This window comes from Musca autumnalis, unplaced genomic scaffold (genome assembly GCF_047663935.1).
Source record: "Musca autumnalis isolate F117 unplaced genomic scaffold, ASM4766393v1 scaffold_1, whole genome shotgun sequence".
In the NCBI taxonomy this organism is placed as follows: Eukaryota; Metazoa; Arthropoda; class Insecta; order Diptera; family Muscidae; genus Musca; species Musca autumnalis.
Genome location: NW_027411644.1, coordinates 197,051,554 through 197,064,278, shown reverse-complemented (window position 1 = coordinate 197,064,278; position 12,725 = coordinate 197,051,554). Strand labels below are relative to the sequence as shown.

General features: G+C 37.9%; 1 protein-coding gene across 1 annotated transcript; it reads left to right on the top strand.

Annotated features, from left to right (window-relative positions):
• The first annotated feature begins 8,612 nt into the window (after window positions 1–8,612).
• Sgsh (N-sulfoglucosamine sulfohydrolase) lies at window positions 8,613–10,542 on the top strand. Its single transcript, XM_073959698.1, has 2 exons — window positions 8,613–8,746; window positions 8,806–10,542. The coding sequence occupies exon 2, from the start codon at window positions 8,855–8,857 to the stop codon at window positions 10,427–10,429; it is 1,575 nt and encodes a 524-aa protein (XP_073815799.1). The 5' UTR covers window positions 8,613–8,746; window positions 8,806–8,854; the 3' UTR covers window positions 10,430–10,542.
• The last annotated feature ends 2,183 nt before the right edge of the window (window positions 10,543–12,725 follow it).

The window sequence follows — 12,725 nt, the reverse complement described above, 5'->3', positions numbered from 1 at the left end:
CGGCAGTGAACTCAAAGGGAAACCTTCTAATGCACCAATTGGGCCCACTAGCGAATCCTGCAGCTCTCGGGGAGATAGTTAACAGTCTACGAACTCTTTGGGAAGCTTGCAAATTGAATTCTGCTGCTCTCGGCGAGATAGTTAGCAGTATAGCAAGTGCTTGGGAAGCTGGCAAATTGAATTCTGCTGCTCTCGGCGAGATAGCAGTAAAGCAAATGCTTGGAAACGGTCGTAATCAATAGGGTAAACAAAGAAGGAGAGAGCAGCATTCAGACGACTGTAAGGTGTATGGAAATGCTCACACATATCCTGGAAATCCAAACTTAAACTCGTTTTTTCTATACGGCTGTGTCCAATACCTTCATAAACAAATACCTCAGGATATTCTGACCCAAAACCAAAAGTAACATACAGTAAAATACAACACCAAAAGTGGAACCTAATGAACCAGAAACCCATACAAAAGTACATTAAGCGTAAGAAATGGAGATGGATTGACCACATCTTAAGCAGAATGTTCATAACAAAACCAGAATGGCGCTGAATGGAATCGCCAAGGATCACAAAATCGACGTCTACCAAGAAACACTTGGTGACGAACAATAACGAAAGGCAAAATAAGCGTACATGGAAAGATATAAAAGCAACGGCAACTAATCGAGTAAGATGGCGATACTTCAGAAAAAGTAGGAACTCCTTGGGAGGGTGGAAAATTGAAGCTGCTGAGGAAGGACGAAATCCTCTACCTGACAAAAAATCGAAATAAAATACATGTTCGATAACTTTGAGAAAGAAATGAGACTTTGGAAGTGAAGAGGTGGGAAGTATTCTACAGAGAGAAGAAAGAGGATGACATTTCCCTTGTGGTTGGACGAGACGATCTTTCACTAGCCAGTCTGAAAAAGACACTTTAAATATGGAAGGGCAAGAGTCGGTGATGAGGAGGATGCCAAACTAAACAGCCAGGAAGTTAAACCCCCTAGCGACACACATGAGGGAGTAGCAACCATGAACGACTTCCAAGAGTCGCTGACCTATTGGATGACCTATGATTGAGGTCATCCAAATAAACCTCCATGAAACATGAAACTGCAACTTTGGACCTGATGGAGGTAATCAATAAAGGAAATATTCATATGTAAATATTGGCTTAATCCAGTAACCTTGAACCGCAAAGAACTTGGTCTCTGGACTAAGTCATTATCAATTGTTTTACATTAGTAAGTGTACCGAGAAGCTCCATTATATACCACAAAAACTTATTCTCTCTTTTCTCTCCAGAGATCTCACCGTCGCACAGTGGTCGAAACCACTGATCTAGCGGCGCGAAATTAATAACTTGGAAATGACTAAAGATATCTTTCTGAAATTTTGCACAATCTCAATCTGTGTCTGTGGGTAATTATGGGCTAAATATGAACAACATAGGCAAATATTTTGATATAGCCCCCATATAACGGTACCTCCTGATATTCGATATTTTGAGGATTTAAGCCACATTTTCCTTTCAAATTAGTTGCAATTTGGTACTTAGGGTTCCTAGTGATCACTAAACCTTTCCACCAAAAACTGTGGACATAGGTCCACGTTTGGGTATAGGCCCCTTTTAAGGTACCTTCCGACTTTCAGTTATTTGGGGATTTAAAGCTACATTTTCCGACCAAATTAGGTGTAATTTGGTATTTGGAGTTCCCAGTGGACACAAAAATTCTCCACCAAAAATTGCGAACATAGGTCTACATTTTGATATAGTCCCCATATAACCGTACCGACAGATTTTGGGTATTTTGAGGATTTAAGCTATTTTTCAAGACCATTTATCAGCAAGATTTGCAGCTAAATTTCGGTTATTCGGAATCTAGGGAGTCCAATTTAATTATTAAAGAAATAACTGGACCGAACCTCGGTGGACCTTCGTAGTTACGCTCCATCCAACAAAAGTATATTGCACTAAAAACATACAAAAAATAATAATTTTTAAAGATTTATTGCTTTATAACTATGTAACTTCAGGCCCCAAACATTTTATTTTAATTTAACTTAAACCCTCCCCTATCAATGAAAAATAAACTTTGTTTCGTTTTATTACGAATTTATTTAACAATTAAACAAATATGAGATCAGTAGGCCTATTCTGTAACTTTTATCGATTGAAAAGTTGTTAAAATTTCCTTTGTTTTTGTAACAACTACAAAACAAACAAATGAAATTGTTGTAAAATAAATAATGAGTAAAGTTGTTAAAAAGTTACTGAATAGGGGCGCAGGGTACCTATTCAGTAACTTTTTAACAACTTTACTCAATGTTTATTTTACAACAATTTCATTTGTTTGTTTTGTAGTTGTTACAAAAACAAAAGAAATTTTAACAACTTTTCAATCGATAAAAGTTACAGAATAGGCCTACAGGTTTTTAGCAACAATTTTATTAAAATCTGATCCGTCAAAATTTCTTGCACTTGACACTGAATAATTGACATTCGCCCCAAGGAAATATGAGTATTTTCGTAAAATTTATGGAATTAGCAGCAAAATTTATACATTTTATTGTTTTGGCGAATGTGTCTGGGTGTCCGAGATATATTTTAGAGAAAAAAAATAATTTTTGGGTGTTAAATGCCGTTATTTAACGCCAAACTTCTTGTATAGCTCGTTAAAGCGGACCCTTGCCGATTTCTTTCCGTTTTAGGTATTTGAGTATACAAAAGCCACAATATTAGTGTCAGATTATAGATTTTGATATCCTAGAAAGCTTTTTAGTTGACCTTGTGCATAACACACCTTCCTGGGTGTCGATAAATTCACATTTTTCCTGGGATATCTCAGGAAGTTAATAGATTCCTCGGAATTCTTGGCTCAAATTACATACAGAAGACCTTGAATTGTGTTTTAATATGGTGTTATATAATCCTTGGACACCAATTGAATCAGAAATTTGAAATATTCTGTTAAAAACCTGGTCCCAGAGCATCAAAATATAATCACTACCAAAAAGCATGAAATTTACACTGTGAACAGCGTAGTTTTCATATTATGATCATTACCGTCAATATAAGGTCAAAAAGTATCGGATAATTGTACATTTCTGATTCTATTGGTGTCCAAGGATTATATAACACCATATTAAAACACAATTCAAGGTCTTCTGTATGGAATTTGCGCCAAGAATTCCGAGGAATCTATCAATTTCCTGAGATATCCCAGGAAAAATGTGAATATATCGACACCCAGGAAGGTGTGTTATGCACAAGGTCAACTAAAAAGCTTTCTAGGATATCAAAATCTATAATCTGACACTAATATTATGGCTTTTGTATACTCAAATACCTAAAACGGAAAGAAATCGGCAAGGGTCCGCTTTAACGAGCTATACAAGAAGTTTGGCATTAAATAACGGCATTTAACACCCAAAAATTATTATTTTTTTCTCTAAAATATATCTCGGACACCCAGACACATTCGTCAAAACAATAAAATGTATAAATTTTGCTGCTAATTCCATAAATTATACGATAATACTCATATTTCCTTGGGGCGTATGTATACTTTTGTAAGTGTCATTTTTTGGTTTTTGTAAAATTTACCGTTATTTATATTATGGAATATACTTTTGTTGTATTAAATATTGTTTATTAGTGAGACGAAATAAACCTGTGTACTTTGAATTTCATAAATATCATTACTTTTTCTAAAACCCGAGATTTATGGGGCGTACGTATACTTATGTAAGACTGTGTAGGTCAATCAGTGTTTCAAATAATGTTAAATATGTCGGAGTAATCCCGAATAAAGAGCACACTGGCTTTTCAAATGCGTAATTGGAACTATTCCTACATACATACATATATACATGCGTAGGTGTATATATATACACGAAAAGTAGGTTTCGCTTCCTCCAGATGGGAGGTTTACTTTCACAATGAAATGTACATATCGCTCATTTACTCAACGAGTGACATAACTCAAAAAATGCTTTTTCTGAGTTACCAATTTCTTTTTTCCAATTTATTTTTTCATGGACTTCTATTGTATCTTGTGTCAAATTTTCATGTTGATATCTCTAAAACTCAACGAGATACAGCTCATTTACTACGGATTTGGCATAATTCAACAAAAAAATGTTTTGAGTTTATGTACCACTAAAACACTTCAAATCATGCTTGATCTTGCACAGAAATTTAGCACTAATATCTCGCTAATTATGGTCCAAGTAATTATTATAGTTTTTGTGTAGTAATCTTTTTTAGTGGGGAAGTCAAATTTCAATCGCCAACTTAAAACGCGTTTTTCTCGCAATTGTATTTTTTGAGATGTGCCACTCTTTGAGTAAATGAGCGATATGTATGTACTTAAATAATATTGCAAATATTTTGTCAAAGTTCAACTAGTTCAACTAGTTCCCCAGGTTACGATGAAACCACAGTTTATACAGTTGGCCATTCAGAGTTCTGTTAACAACTTTTGACAACAAACATAATATATTGGTCCTTATTGTGATTTGATTTCCTTTGTATTTTATGTCACAATAATGTATTTGACAGCAAACTAAATAGTCAGGGCTAACTAGTTTGGGCTGAATGGCCAACTGTATAAACTGTGGATGAAACATAATACAAGTGTTTAATTTGTTATCTTGGCAATTTCAAGAGGAAAATAATCAAATTTCAATCGCTTTTTATATTTTGAAATATATATGCGTAATCTTCATTTCGCGCTACCTGCCACGTTCCATGTGCATTGATTCTTTTAGTTGTTGATACATTCAATAACACTACACATGAAATAATAATCGTAGTTCAGTTATTAGGAAAATATTATTTCCAGGAATGATATAAATTTTGACTGTTCCTCAGAAATTATGCAATATTTCGTAGGAATTATGTTGCCACACGTATAAGTTCAGTACATTTGCTAACATGTACATATGTATAATTTTTCAGTCGACTGATATGTTTTATCAGTTAAAAGTAAAAAATTCCACTATTCAGTTTTGTTAGGCACATAACCTATCTCAACAGAAGACTCAAAACTATAATTTGATAAAGGTGGCAAAAACATAAAAAAATTAAATCGGTAAGTGTAGTTATTGTAAGACTATGGGCCATTATTATATGTGTTCTTTTACTATCTGACGGATTTGAAAACGCAAAATAAACCAATATGGAGGCATTCAAAATATAATTTTTGCATTGAATGTTAACGCCAAGAAGCTCCTCCTTGAAATTCAATCATCACTTTTAACTTTAAGTTAAGCGGAACGCTCTAAATCTTTTCGGTAAATCCAAAATATAACAAAGAAGCCCGGTTGAGAAAGAGGGAGGGTCTTGTAGCGAGCGGCATATTTATTTGCTTTTAAGATCAAGGTGGCGAATGAGTTATGCCGAGAATCTGAATGCCACATAAGTGTCTAAAGAAGTCTGACATCCCCCTGGACACCAAGAAACGGTTCGGTGTACTTATAATTAGCCTAATCTGCACAAGCCGTCACTGCGTACGATGCTCCATCCCCCTACGGAACACTCGTGGGAACAACAAACCCCACAACAAAATTCCTCGCTTGCAGTAGCAAGACAACTAAGTGTAAACAGCAATGGAAACAGCTCTATCTCACTTCACCAACCAAAAAAGAAAAGTCGGCCTATGTATATGACCTAAAATATGTTAATTCTCGGCAAGATAGCCATGAATGCTGTTAATGGTATAGTGCACGAACGGAATGAGGCGCACAAGTACAAATATACAAAAAATTTTGAGGATTATAAGAAAGCCAGAATCCCTAAAATCAAATATCGCCCATTTTCTTCCGAGCAAGAACGTTCCCGAATTGAGGACACAAAGCGAAGGAAGCTAAAAGGCAACATCCCAGTCTCATTTGCAACAATATGACCCTTCAATGAAGTTATATGGACAGCCTGATTGTTGCCATAGCTAACGACAAGAAGGGCAAGCTGTCCCCTATCACCACTGGTTGGAATGGGGAAAGTAAACAAGAAATTGCCTGAACTTGTTATGGAACACGTTTTTTCAAACGAGGATTCTCCTGTACCCCATTTCGACTCTTAGCGATGTGCACGGTGGTAATCAAAAGGATTCCCTAGATAATGTGCCGGCACTAAGCTGCTAAAATGTCTTGCGAAAATGAACTAGGTTGTTCCAATGGACGATATAGAAGGCGCCTTCAACAACGTTAATTTCTCGTTGTAATCGAGCTAAATGATCGTTTATTTTTGCAAGTGAAAAATGAAAGCCGAAGATGGGAACCCACTCAACCACCACTATGTGAGATGCATGTTTCGCCTTTGGCGGAGACTCTTCAGACATATCGGCTGTGGAGCGGATTTTCTGTCATCGAACTTTTCTTCTTTTAAATGCAATTTTTACAACAACAATGGGTAAATACCCATTTAGTTGTGCTTTCATGACAAACGCTTAGCGCTGCTTTTGAAAGTAGTGAGTTTGGCTCTGAAACAATTCATCAGTAGCTGGATAACCACCATATTGCAGAGTAGAGTCATTAATGCCATACTGGGAAATTGCAAGGAAATCACGTAAATCGTGCAATTCTACTATATATCTCTAAGCAAATCCTAAGCAAACTTGACCACATGGTGATTAAGATGTTTGCTTATGCGGACGATGTGATAATACTCGTCTCCGGTTTGTTTCCGTCCGTGCTGAGTGACATCATGAACGGAGCCCTGAAATTACTGGATACTCGAACCACACAAGGTGGCCAAATATGCAATACCCAATTGTCCGAGGTCAAGAAATACCGCTATCAGATCATACTGAGGCGTTATCCTTGACACAAAACTGTGGACTTGTCCGGTTGAAGACCTCAAATACAATGATGCATATTCTGTCAATAGGTAAAAAATTGCGACTTGTTATTTTATGGATAGAAGACCTCAGATTTGTCTTTTATAGATAAAAGACATTCTATTGGTCTTCTGCGCATATAAGAAGACCACCTATCTGTCTTCTGTGGATAGAAGAAGTTATATTGGCCTCCTATGAATAGAAAACTTCCTACCTGGATAGAAGACCACCTATAGGTTATCTATGGATAGAAAACCACTTGAAGGTCTTCTACGGATAGAAGACCACTTATAGGTACTTGGTATTGGATACTAGGTACTGGATAAAATATCTCCTTCTATGAAGGCCGCCTATCGGTCTTCTATGGATAGAATAACTCCTATCTGTCTTCTCTAGATAGAAGAGTTTCTATCGTACTTCTTTGGACAGAAGACCTTCTATCCGTATTCAGTGGATGGATGGACTTCTATCGGTCTTCTATGGACAGAATACCTCTTATCGGTATTAGAATACCTACTATCCTCCAAGAAGACATCCTATCGGTCTTCTGTAGACGGTAGACCACCTATCGACCTTCTATGGATGGAAGACCTCCTAACGGTGTTCTATGGTTGGAAGATCATCTATCAGTCTAGTATGGATAGGAGATCTCCTATCTATGTTCTATGGTTAGAAGACTCTTTTATGGTTAGAAGACCTCTTTTGGTCTTCTATGGACAGAATACCTCTTATCGGTATTAGAATACCTACTATCCTCCAAGAAGACATCCTATCGGTCTTCTGTAGACGGTAGACCACCTATCGACCTTCTATGGATGGAAGACGTCCTAACGGTGTTCTATGGTTGGAAGATCATCTATCAGTCTAGTATGGATAGGAGATCTCCTATCTATGTTCTATGGTTAGAAGACTCTTTTATGGTTAGAAGACCTCTTTTGGTCTTCTATGATTAGGAGACCTCATACTGATCTTCTATGGATAGAAGATCTCCATTTGGTCTTGTATGGGTAGAAGACCTCCTATTGGTCTTCCATGGATAGAAGACTTCCTTTCTATCGGTCTTCTATGGATGGGAGACCTCCTATCGGTCTTCTTTGGATGGAAGACCTCCTATTGGTCTTCTATGGGTAGACGACCTCCTACTGGTCTTTTATAGAAGACCACGTATCGGTTTTCTAAGTATAGCAGACCTTCTATCGGTCTTCCATGGATAGATGACCATTTATGCATTTTCTGAATAGAAGACCGTCTGCGTATGAATAGAAAGTCTCCAATCTGTCTTCTATTGATAGAAGACCTCCTATTGGTCTTCTATGGATCGAATACCACATATCTGTCCTCTATGGATAGAAGACTTACTATCGGTTTTCAATGGATATAAGACTTCCAAACAGCCTTCTATGGATAGCAGACCTTTTATCGGTCTTCTATCTTTTATAAATGCCTTCTCTGTCTAATAAATATTACCTTCTTTGGTGCCCCTGGTTGCACATGCCAGACACATTAGAAACAATGAAATAAATAAAACTGGATTAAAGTACCGAGAATGGATTGAATTTGACAACAAAAACAAATCTTCTTGATGTGTTCTAAGCTTGGATACATGGCGAGAGAACGAACAAGTCAACGAACAAAACACAATTTCAAAGGCAGTACAGAAAGAAACGTTGGAAAAAAGATTAAAAGATACAAGAGCAACAACTACAACAACAATGAAATCACAAACAACATTAAGGCGCATTGTGGCATCAAACTGCAGGGGAGGGTTTGTTCGGTTCGTTCATAGCCAGAAGTGAAAGAATGAAAGGCAGTTTTGAAGAAATAAAACAGAAACAAAAATCTCTAACAAGTCCAGAGAAAGAGTTGATTTACAATTTAGTCTTGGTTTGGTCGTGGAGGAGCATGATTGGAAAGCGCATTAACTAAAGGTATGGTTGTGGATTTATAAAAAAGAAATCAAATACTAAAAAGATATTATTTTTATCAGGGCTAGGAGAAAAAAAGTGGAAAAGAAAAAAAGAAAGGAAACATTCACCATGTCGACCCTATGGAAGTTTCTATTGTTCGGCGTTTTGATTAGCTTTGCCACAGCGGGAGAAATTAAAAATGTGTTACTGCTGTTGGCCGATGATGCTGGCTTTGAGATGGGAGCTTACCTGAACAAATATTGCCAAACCCCAAATTTGGATAAATTGGCACGCAAAGGTTTACTCTTCAACAATGCCTTTACCTCGGTCAGTAGCTGTTCCCCAAGTAGGGCACAAATTTTGACGGGGAAAGCCAGTCATGCCAGCGGAATGTATGGCCTGCATCAGGCTGAACACAATTTCAATGTTTTGCCGGGAACACCATCATTGCCAAATATTCTGAGAGAGAAGTCCAAGGCGGGCATACTAAGCGGTATAATTGGCAAGAAACATGTTGGAGCCAGCGGAGATTTCAAATTTGATTTTGAACAAACGGAGGAGCAGAACAGTATCAATCAGATTGGTAGAAACATCACACGAATGAAACTCTATGCCAGGGAATTTTTGGAGAATGCCAAGAAGCAGGAGAAGCCATTCTTTTTGATGGTTGCTTTTCATGATCCACATCGTTGTGGCCACATAACGCCTCAATATGGAGAGTTTTGCGAACGTTGGGGTTCCGGGGAAGAGGGTATGGGTTCCATACCCGATTGGAAACCAATTTACTATGATTGGCGCAACTTACAGGTGCCAGCCTATTTGCCCGATACCGATGTGGTGCGTCAGGAATTGGCTGCCCAATATATGACCATGTCGCGATTGGATCAAGGTGTGGGGGTAATGTTAAAGGAACTGGAGGATAAAGGATTTGCAGATGAGACTTTGGTTATTTTTACCTCGGATAATGGACCTCCCTTTCCCTTGGGACGTACAAATCTCTATGAACATGGCATACGGTCACCATTTATCTTGAGTTCACCCAATCCCAATGATCGTCGTTTGGAAACCACCGCAGCCATGACTTCATTGCAGGATATTTTCCCCACAATTTTGGATGTTTTCAAAATTCCTACAGATAATTCCAGTGATACCTCCTTTGGGTATACCAAATCGCTTTTACCTCTGCTGAAGGCGGAACCCCCCACCAACGAAAATGACAGTGTTTTTGGTTCACAAAATTACCACGAAATAACTATGGACTATCCCATGCGCATGATACGCACCAGGCGTTATAAATTAATACATAACCTCAATTATTGGTCCTATTTCCCCATTGATCAAGATTTCTATACCTCACCCACCTTCCAGCAAATACTCAACGCCACAATGCATCATCAACAGTTGCCGTGGTATAAAAATCTTTTGAGTTACTATCAACGACCCGAATGGGAATTGTATGACATTAAGGCTGATTCTTTGGAGCGTTATAATCTGGCTGAAAAGCCCAAATATAAGGAGATTTTGAAGGATTTAAAACAACGTCTTTTGAAATGGCAAATCGACACAAAGGATCCTTGGCGTTGTGCTCCCCATGCTGTCCTCCAGGCCCAAGGTGTTTTCAAAAAGAATCCTGTTTGCCTATCGTTGGGTCATGAGGCATTGGCCAAACGCGTAACCCATTATGAGAAATATATTTTATTGTAATCGAATTTAAGATATAGTATTTTCCTTTTAAATGTTGTATTCAGTATTTTAAATAAATTGTGAAATTTCTTTATAGATTTAAATAAATAAAAACATAACAATTTCAATAAAGTGATAAATGGGTCTCAGTATCTGTAGTGCGATTCTCTAACTCATGTTTTGAGTTACCGACAAAAATCGGTAACATTAAAACGCAAAATTATGAAAGAAAAGTTCAAATAATCGTTGACAACACTGTTGCTATCGATATCGTTAATTACCGAAATTAGACGAATTTTAATTTTACCGACATTTGTCGGTAACTCAAAAATGAGTTAGAGAATCGCACTACTGAACTCATTTTCAAAACAGCGTAATTAAAAATGCAATGCGAAGAAAAATGTTTTATTTTTTGTTAGAAATTCTTTAAAATATTTCTAAAGCAATACGAAGTATCGTGTGGGCTCTGAAAGCAGGAAGGGCACCTGTTTAATGTACCTGGTCCAATACATTCTCTATAGGAATTGAGAACATTGATATACCCAGGTCGAAACTTTGCCAGAATGGAACGCCTTTACTTGGGATGTTACCGCTTAGGGGTAGTTTACACTATATGTAAATGTCATATGACATGAAATTTTTCATCGTTATATATTCGCTAATATGTGCAATATTGGAGATTTTCCTTACGCCATTGACTCTGTGGGCCCACACCAGCAAAAATGTAAAAAAACTACGTCTCCACATTGTCTCCGTGGGTAGATATGGAATGTTTTTATTTCGCGTCATATGACATTTACATATAGTGTAAACTACCCCTTACTATACGAAATTGTAGGAAGATGTTGATTTAAGACTTCATTATACCCTCCACCATAGTATGGAGGGCATATTAAGTTTATTTTTGCAGGGGAGCTGAGTCAGTTTGGTGGAATTCAGACCTGACCAACCCCAGTATAGTTATAGTCAGCCGGAGGGCACACAAGAGGTCTAACAGAAAGAAATTAGTACAGATTGGGAACTATACAGGAATAGTTTCAATAAGTTTAAAAGGGAGGTCAGGGAAGCTAATAAGCATTCCTGAGGCTCAATTCTGTTTCTATGAAAATGTGAAATGGAAACTTGTATAAAGGAGAAAACTGTCAAATGAAAACAAATTATAAAGAAAATATTTTTCATTTCAAATTTTCATAGAACAAGAATACAGCCCCTGGATTAACTTTAGTGCAGCAATATAGGGAGTTAATGCAGGATGTGACGCCAACGCCCACCATTTCCACTGGGACAGTAAAGATACAAACACTAGAGGTGAGTCAATTTTCAATTTTATATTATCTTACAATCTAAGAATATGTAATAAAGGAAATGGCATTACCTTTAAAATTAGAGACAGGGAGGAGGTCATTGATCTAACTCTGTCAAATTTAGATGACTCTGTCGTCAAGAACTGGAGAGTATCCAACAAATGCTCCTTTTCGGATCATATGAAGATATACTTTGAAATCTCTTTCGACGGAGTCCACCAAAATCCTTATAGGAACCCGAGAAGGATGGACTGGGGCAGGTTCACTGATCTGACGAACCATCAACTGACACTCAGCGGAAGGATAGTAACAGTTGCTGAGCTTAACAGTAAAGTGTCCAACCTAACAGAAACCCTTCTTCGCTGCCATAAGGATGCCTGTCCATTAACTTATCCTGGGAAGAAATCCCAACCGGTGTGGTGGAACAAGGATCTTGGCGAACTGCGGAAAAACACCAAAAAGCTGTATAACAGGGCGCACGCGACGAAACCTGACAGTGACTGGGAATCGTATAAAGCGAGTTTCAACAAATACAAGAGTGAACTCAAGCGCGCCTAATTGGTAGTATCAAAAAACCGGACGGTACGTGGACAGGCTCATGTCTTGAGACTCTAAACCTTCTAGCTGAGACCCACTTCCCTGACTGCACGGACGACAGTAACCTTCACATTGAATGTGACAACTTCCAAGTCCAAGAGTCAGTGGACGGGAGCCTCATCGATAAGGTTATAAGCAGAAACAAAATAAAGTGGGCAGTAAGTACATTCAAACCCTATAAGTCGCCTGGCCCAGATGGAATAATTCCTGCGATGCTTCATTTTGCCGCACCGCAGATATACCTAATTCTGGAGGAGATCTTCAGGGCCTGTTTGTTTCTTTCCTGCGTACCAGATCTGTTGAAGGAGGTAAAGGTAACTTACATCCCCAAAGCGGGGAAAGCCAGTCACTCTGCCCCGAAAGACTACAGACCTATTAGCTTATCCTCCTTTCTCCTCAAGACACTCGAACGACTG

Bases quoted from the DNA above. Each gene is read 5' to 3' on its own strand.
- Sgsh (XM_073959698.1), top strand. From the start codon at position 8,855: ATGTCGACCCTATGGAAGTTTCTATTGTTCGGCGTTTTGATTAGCTTT.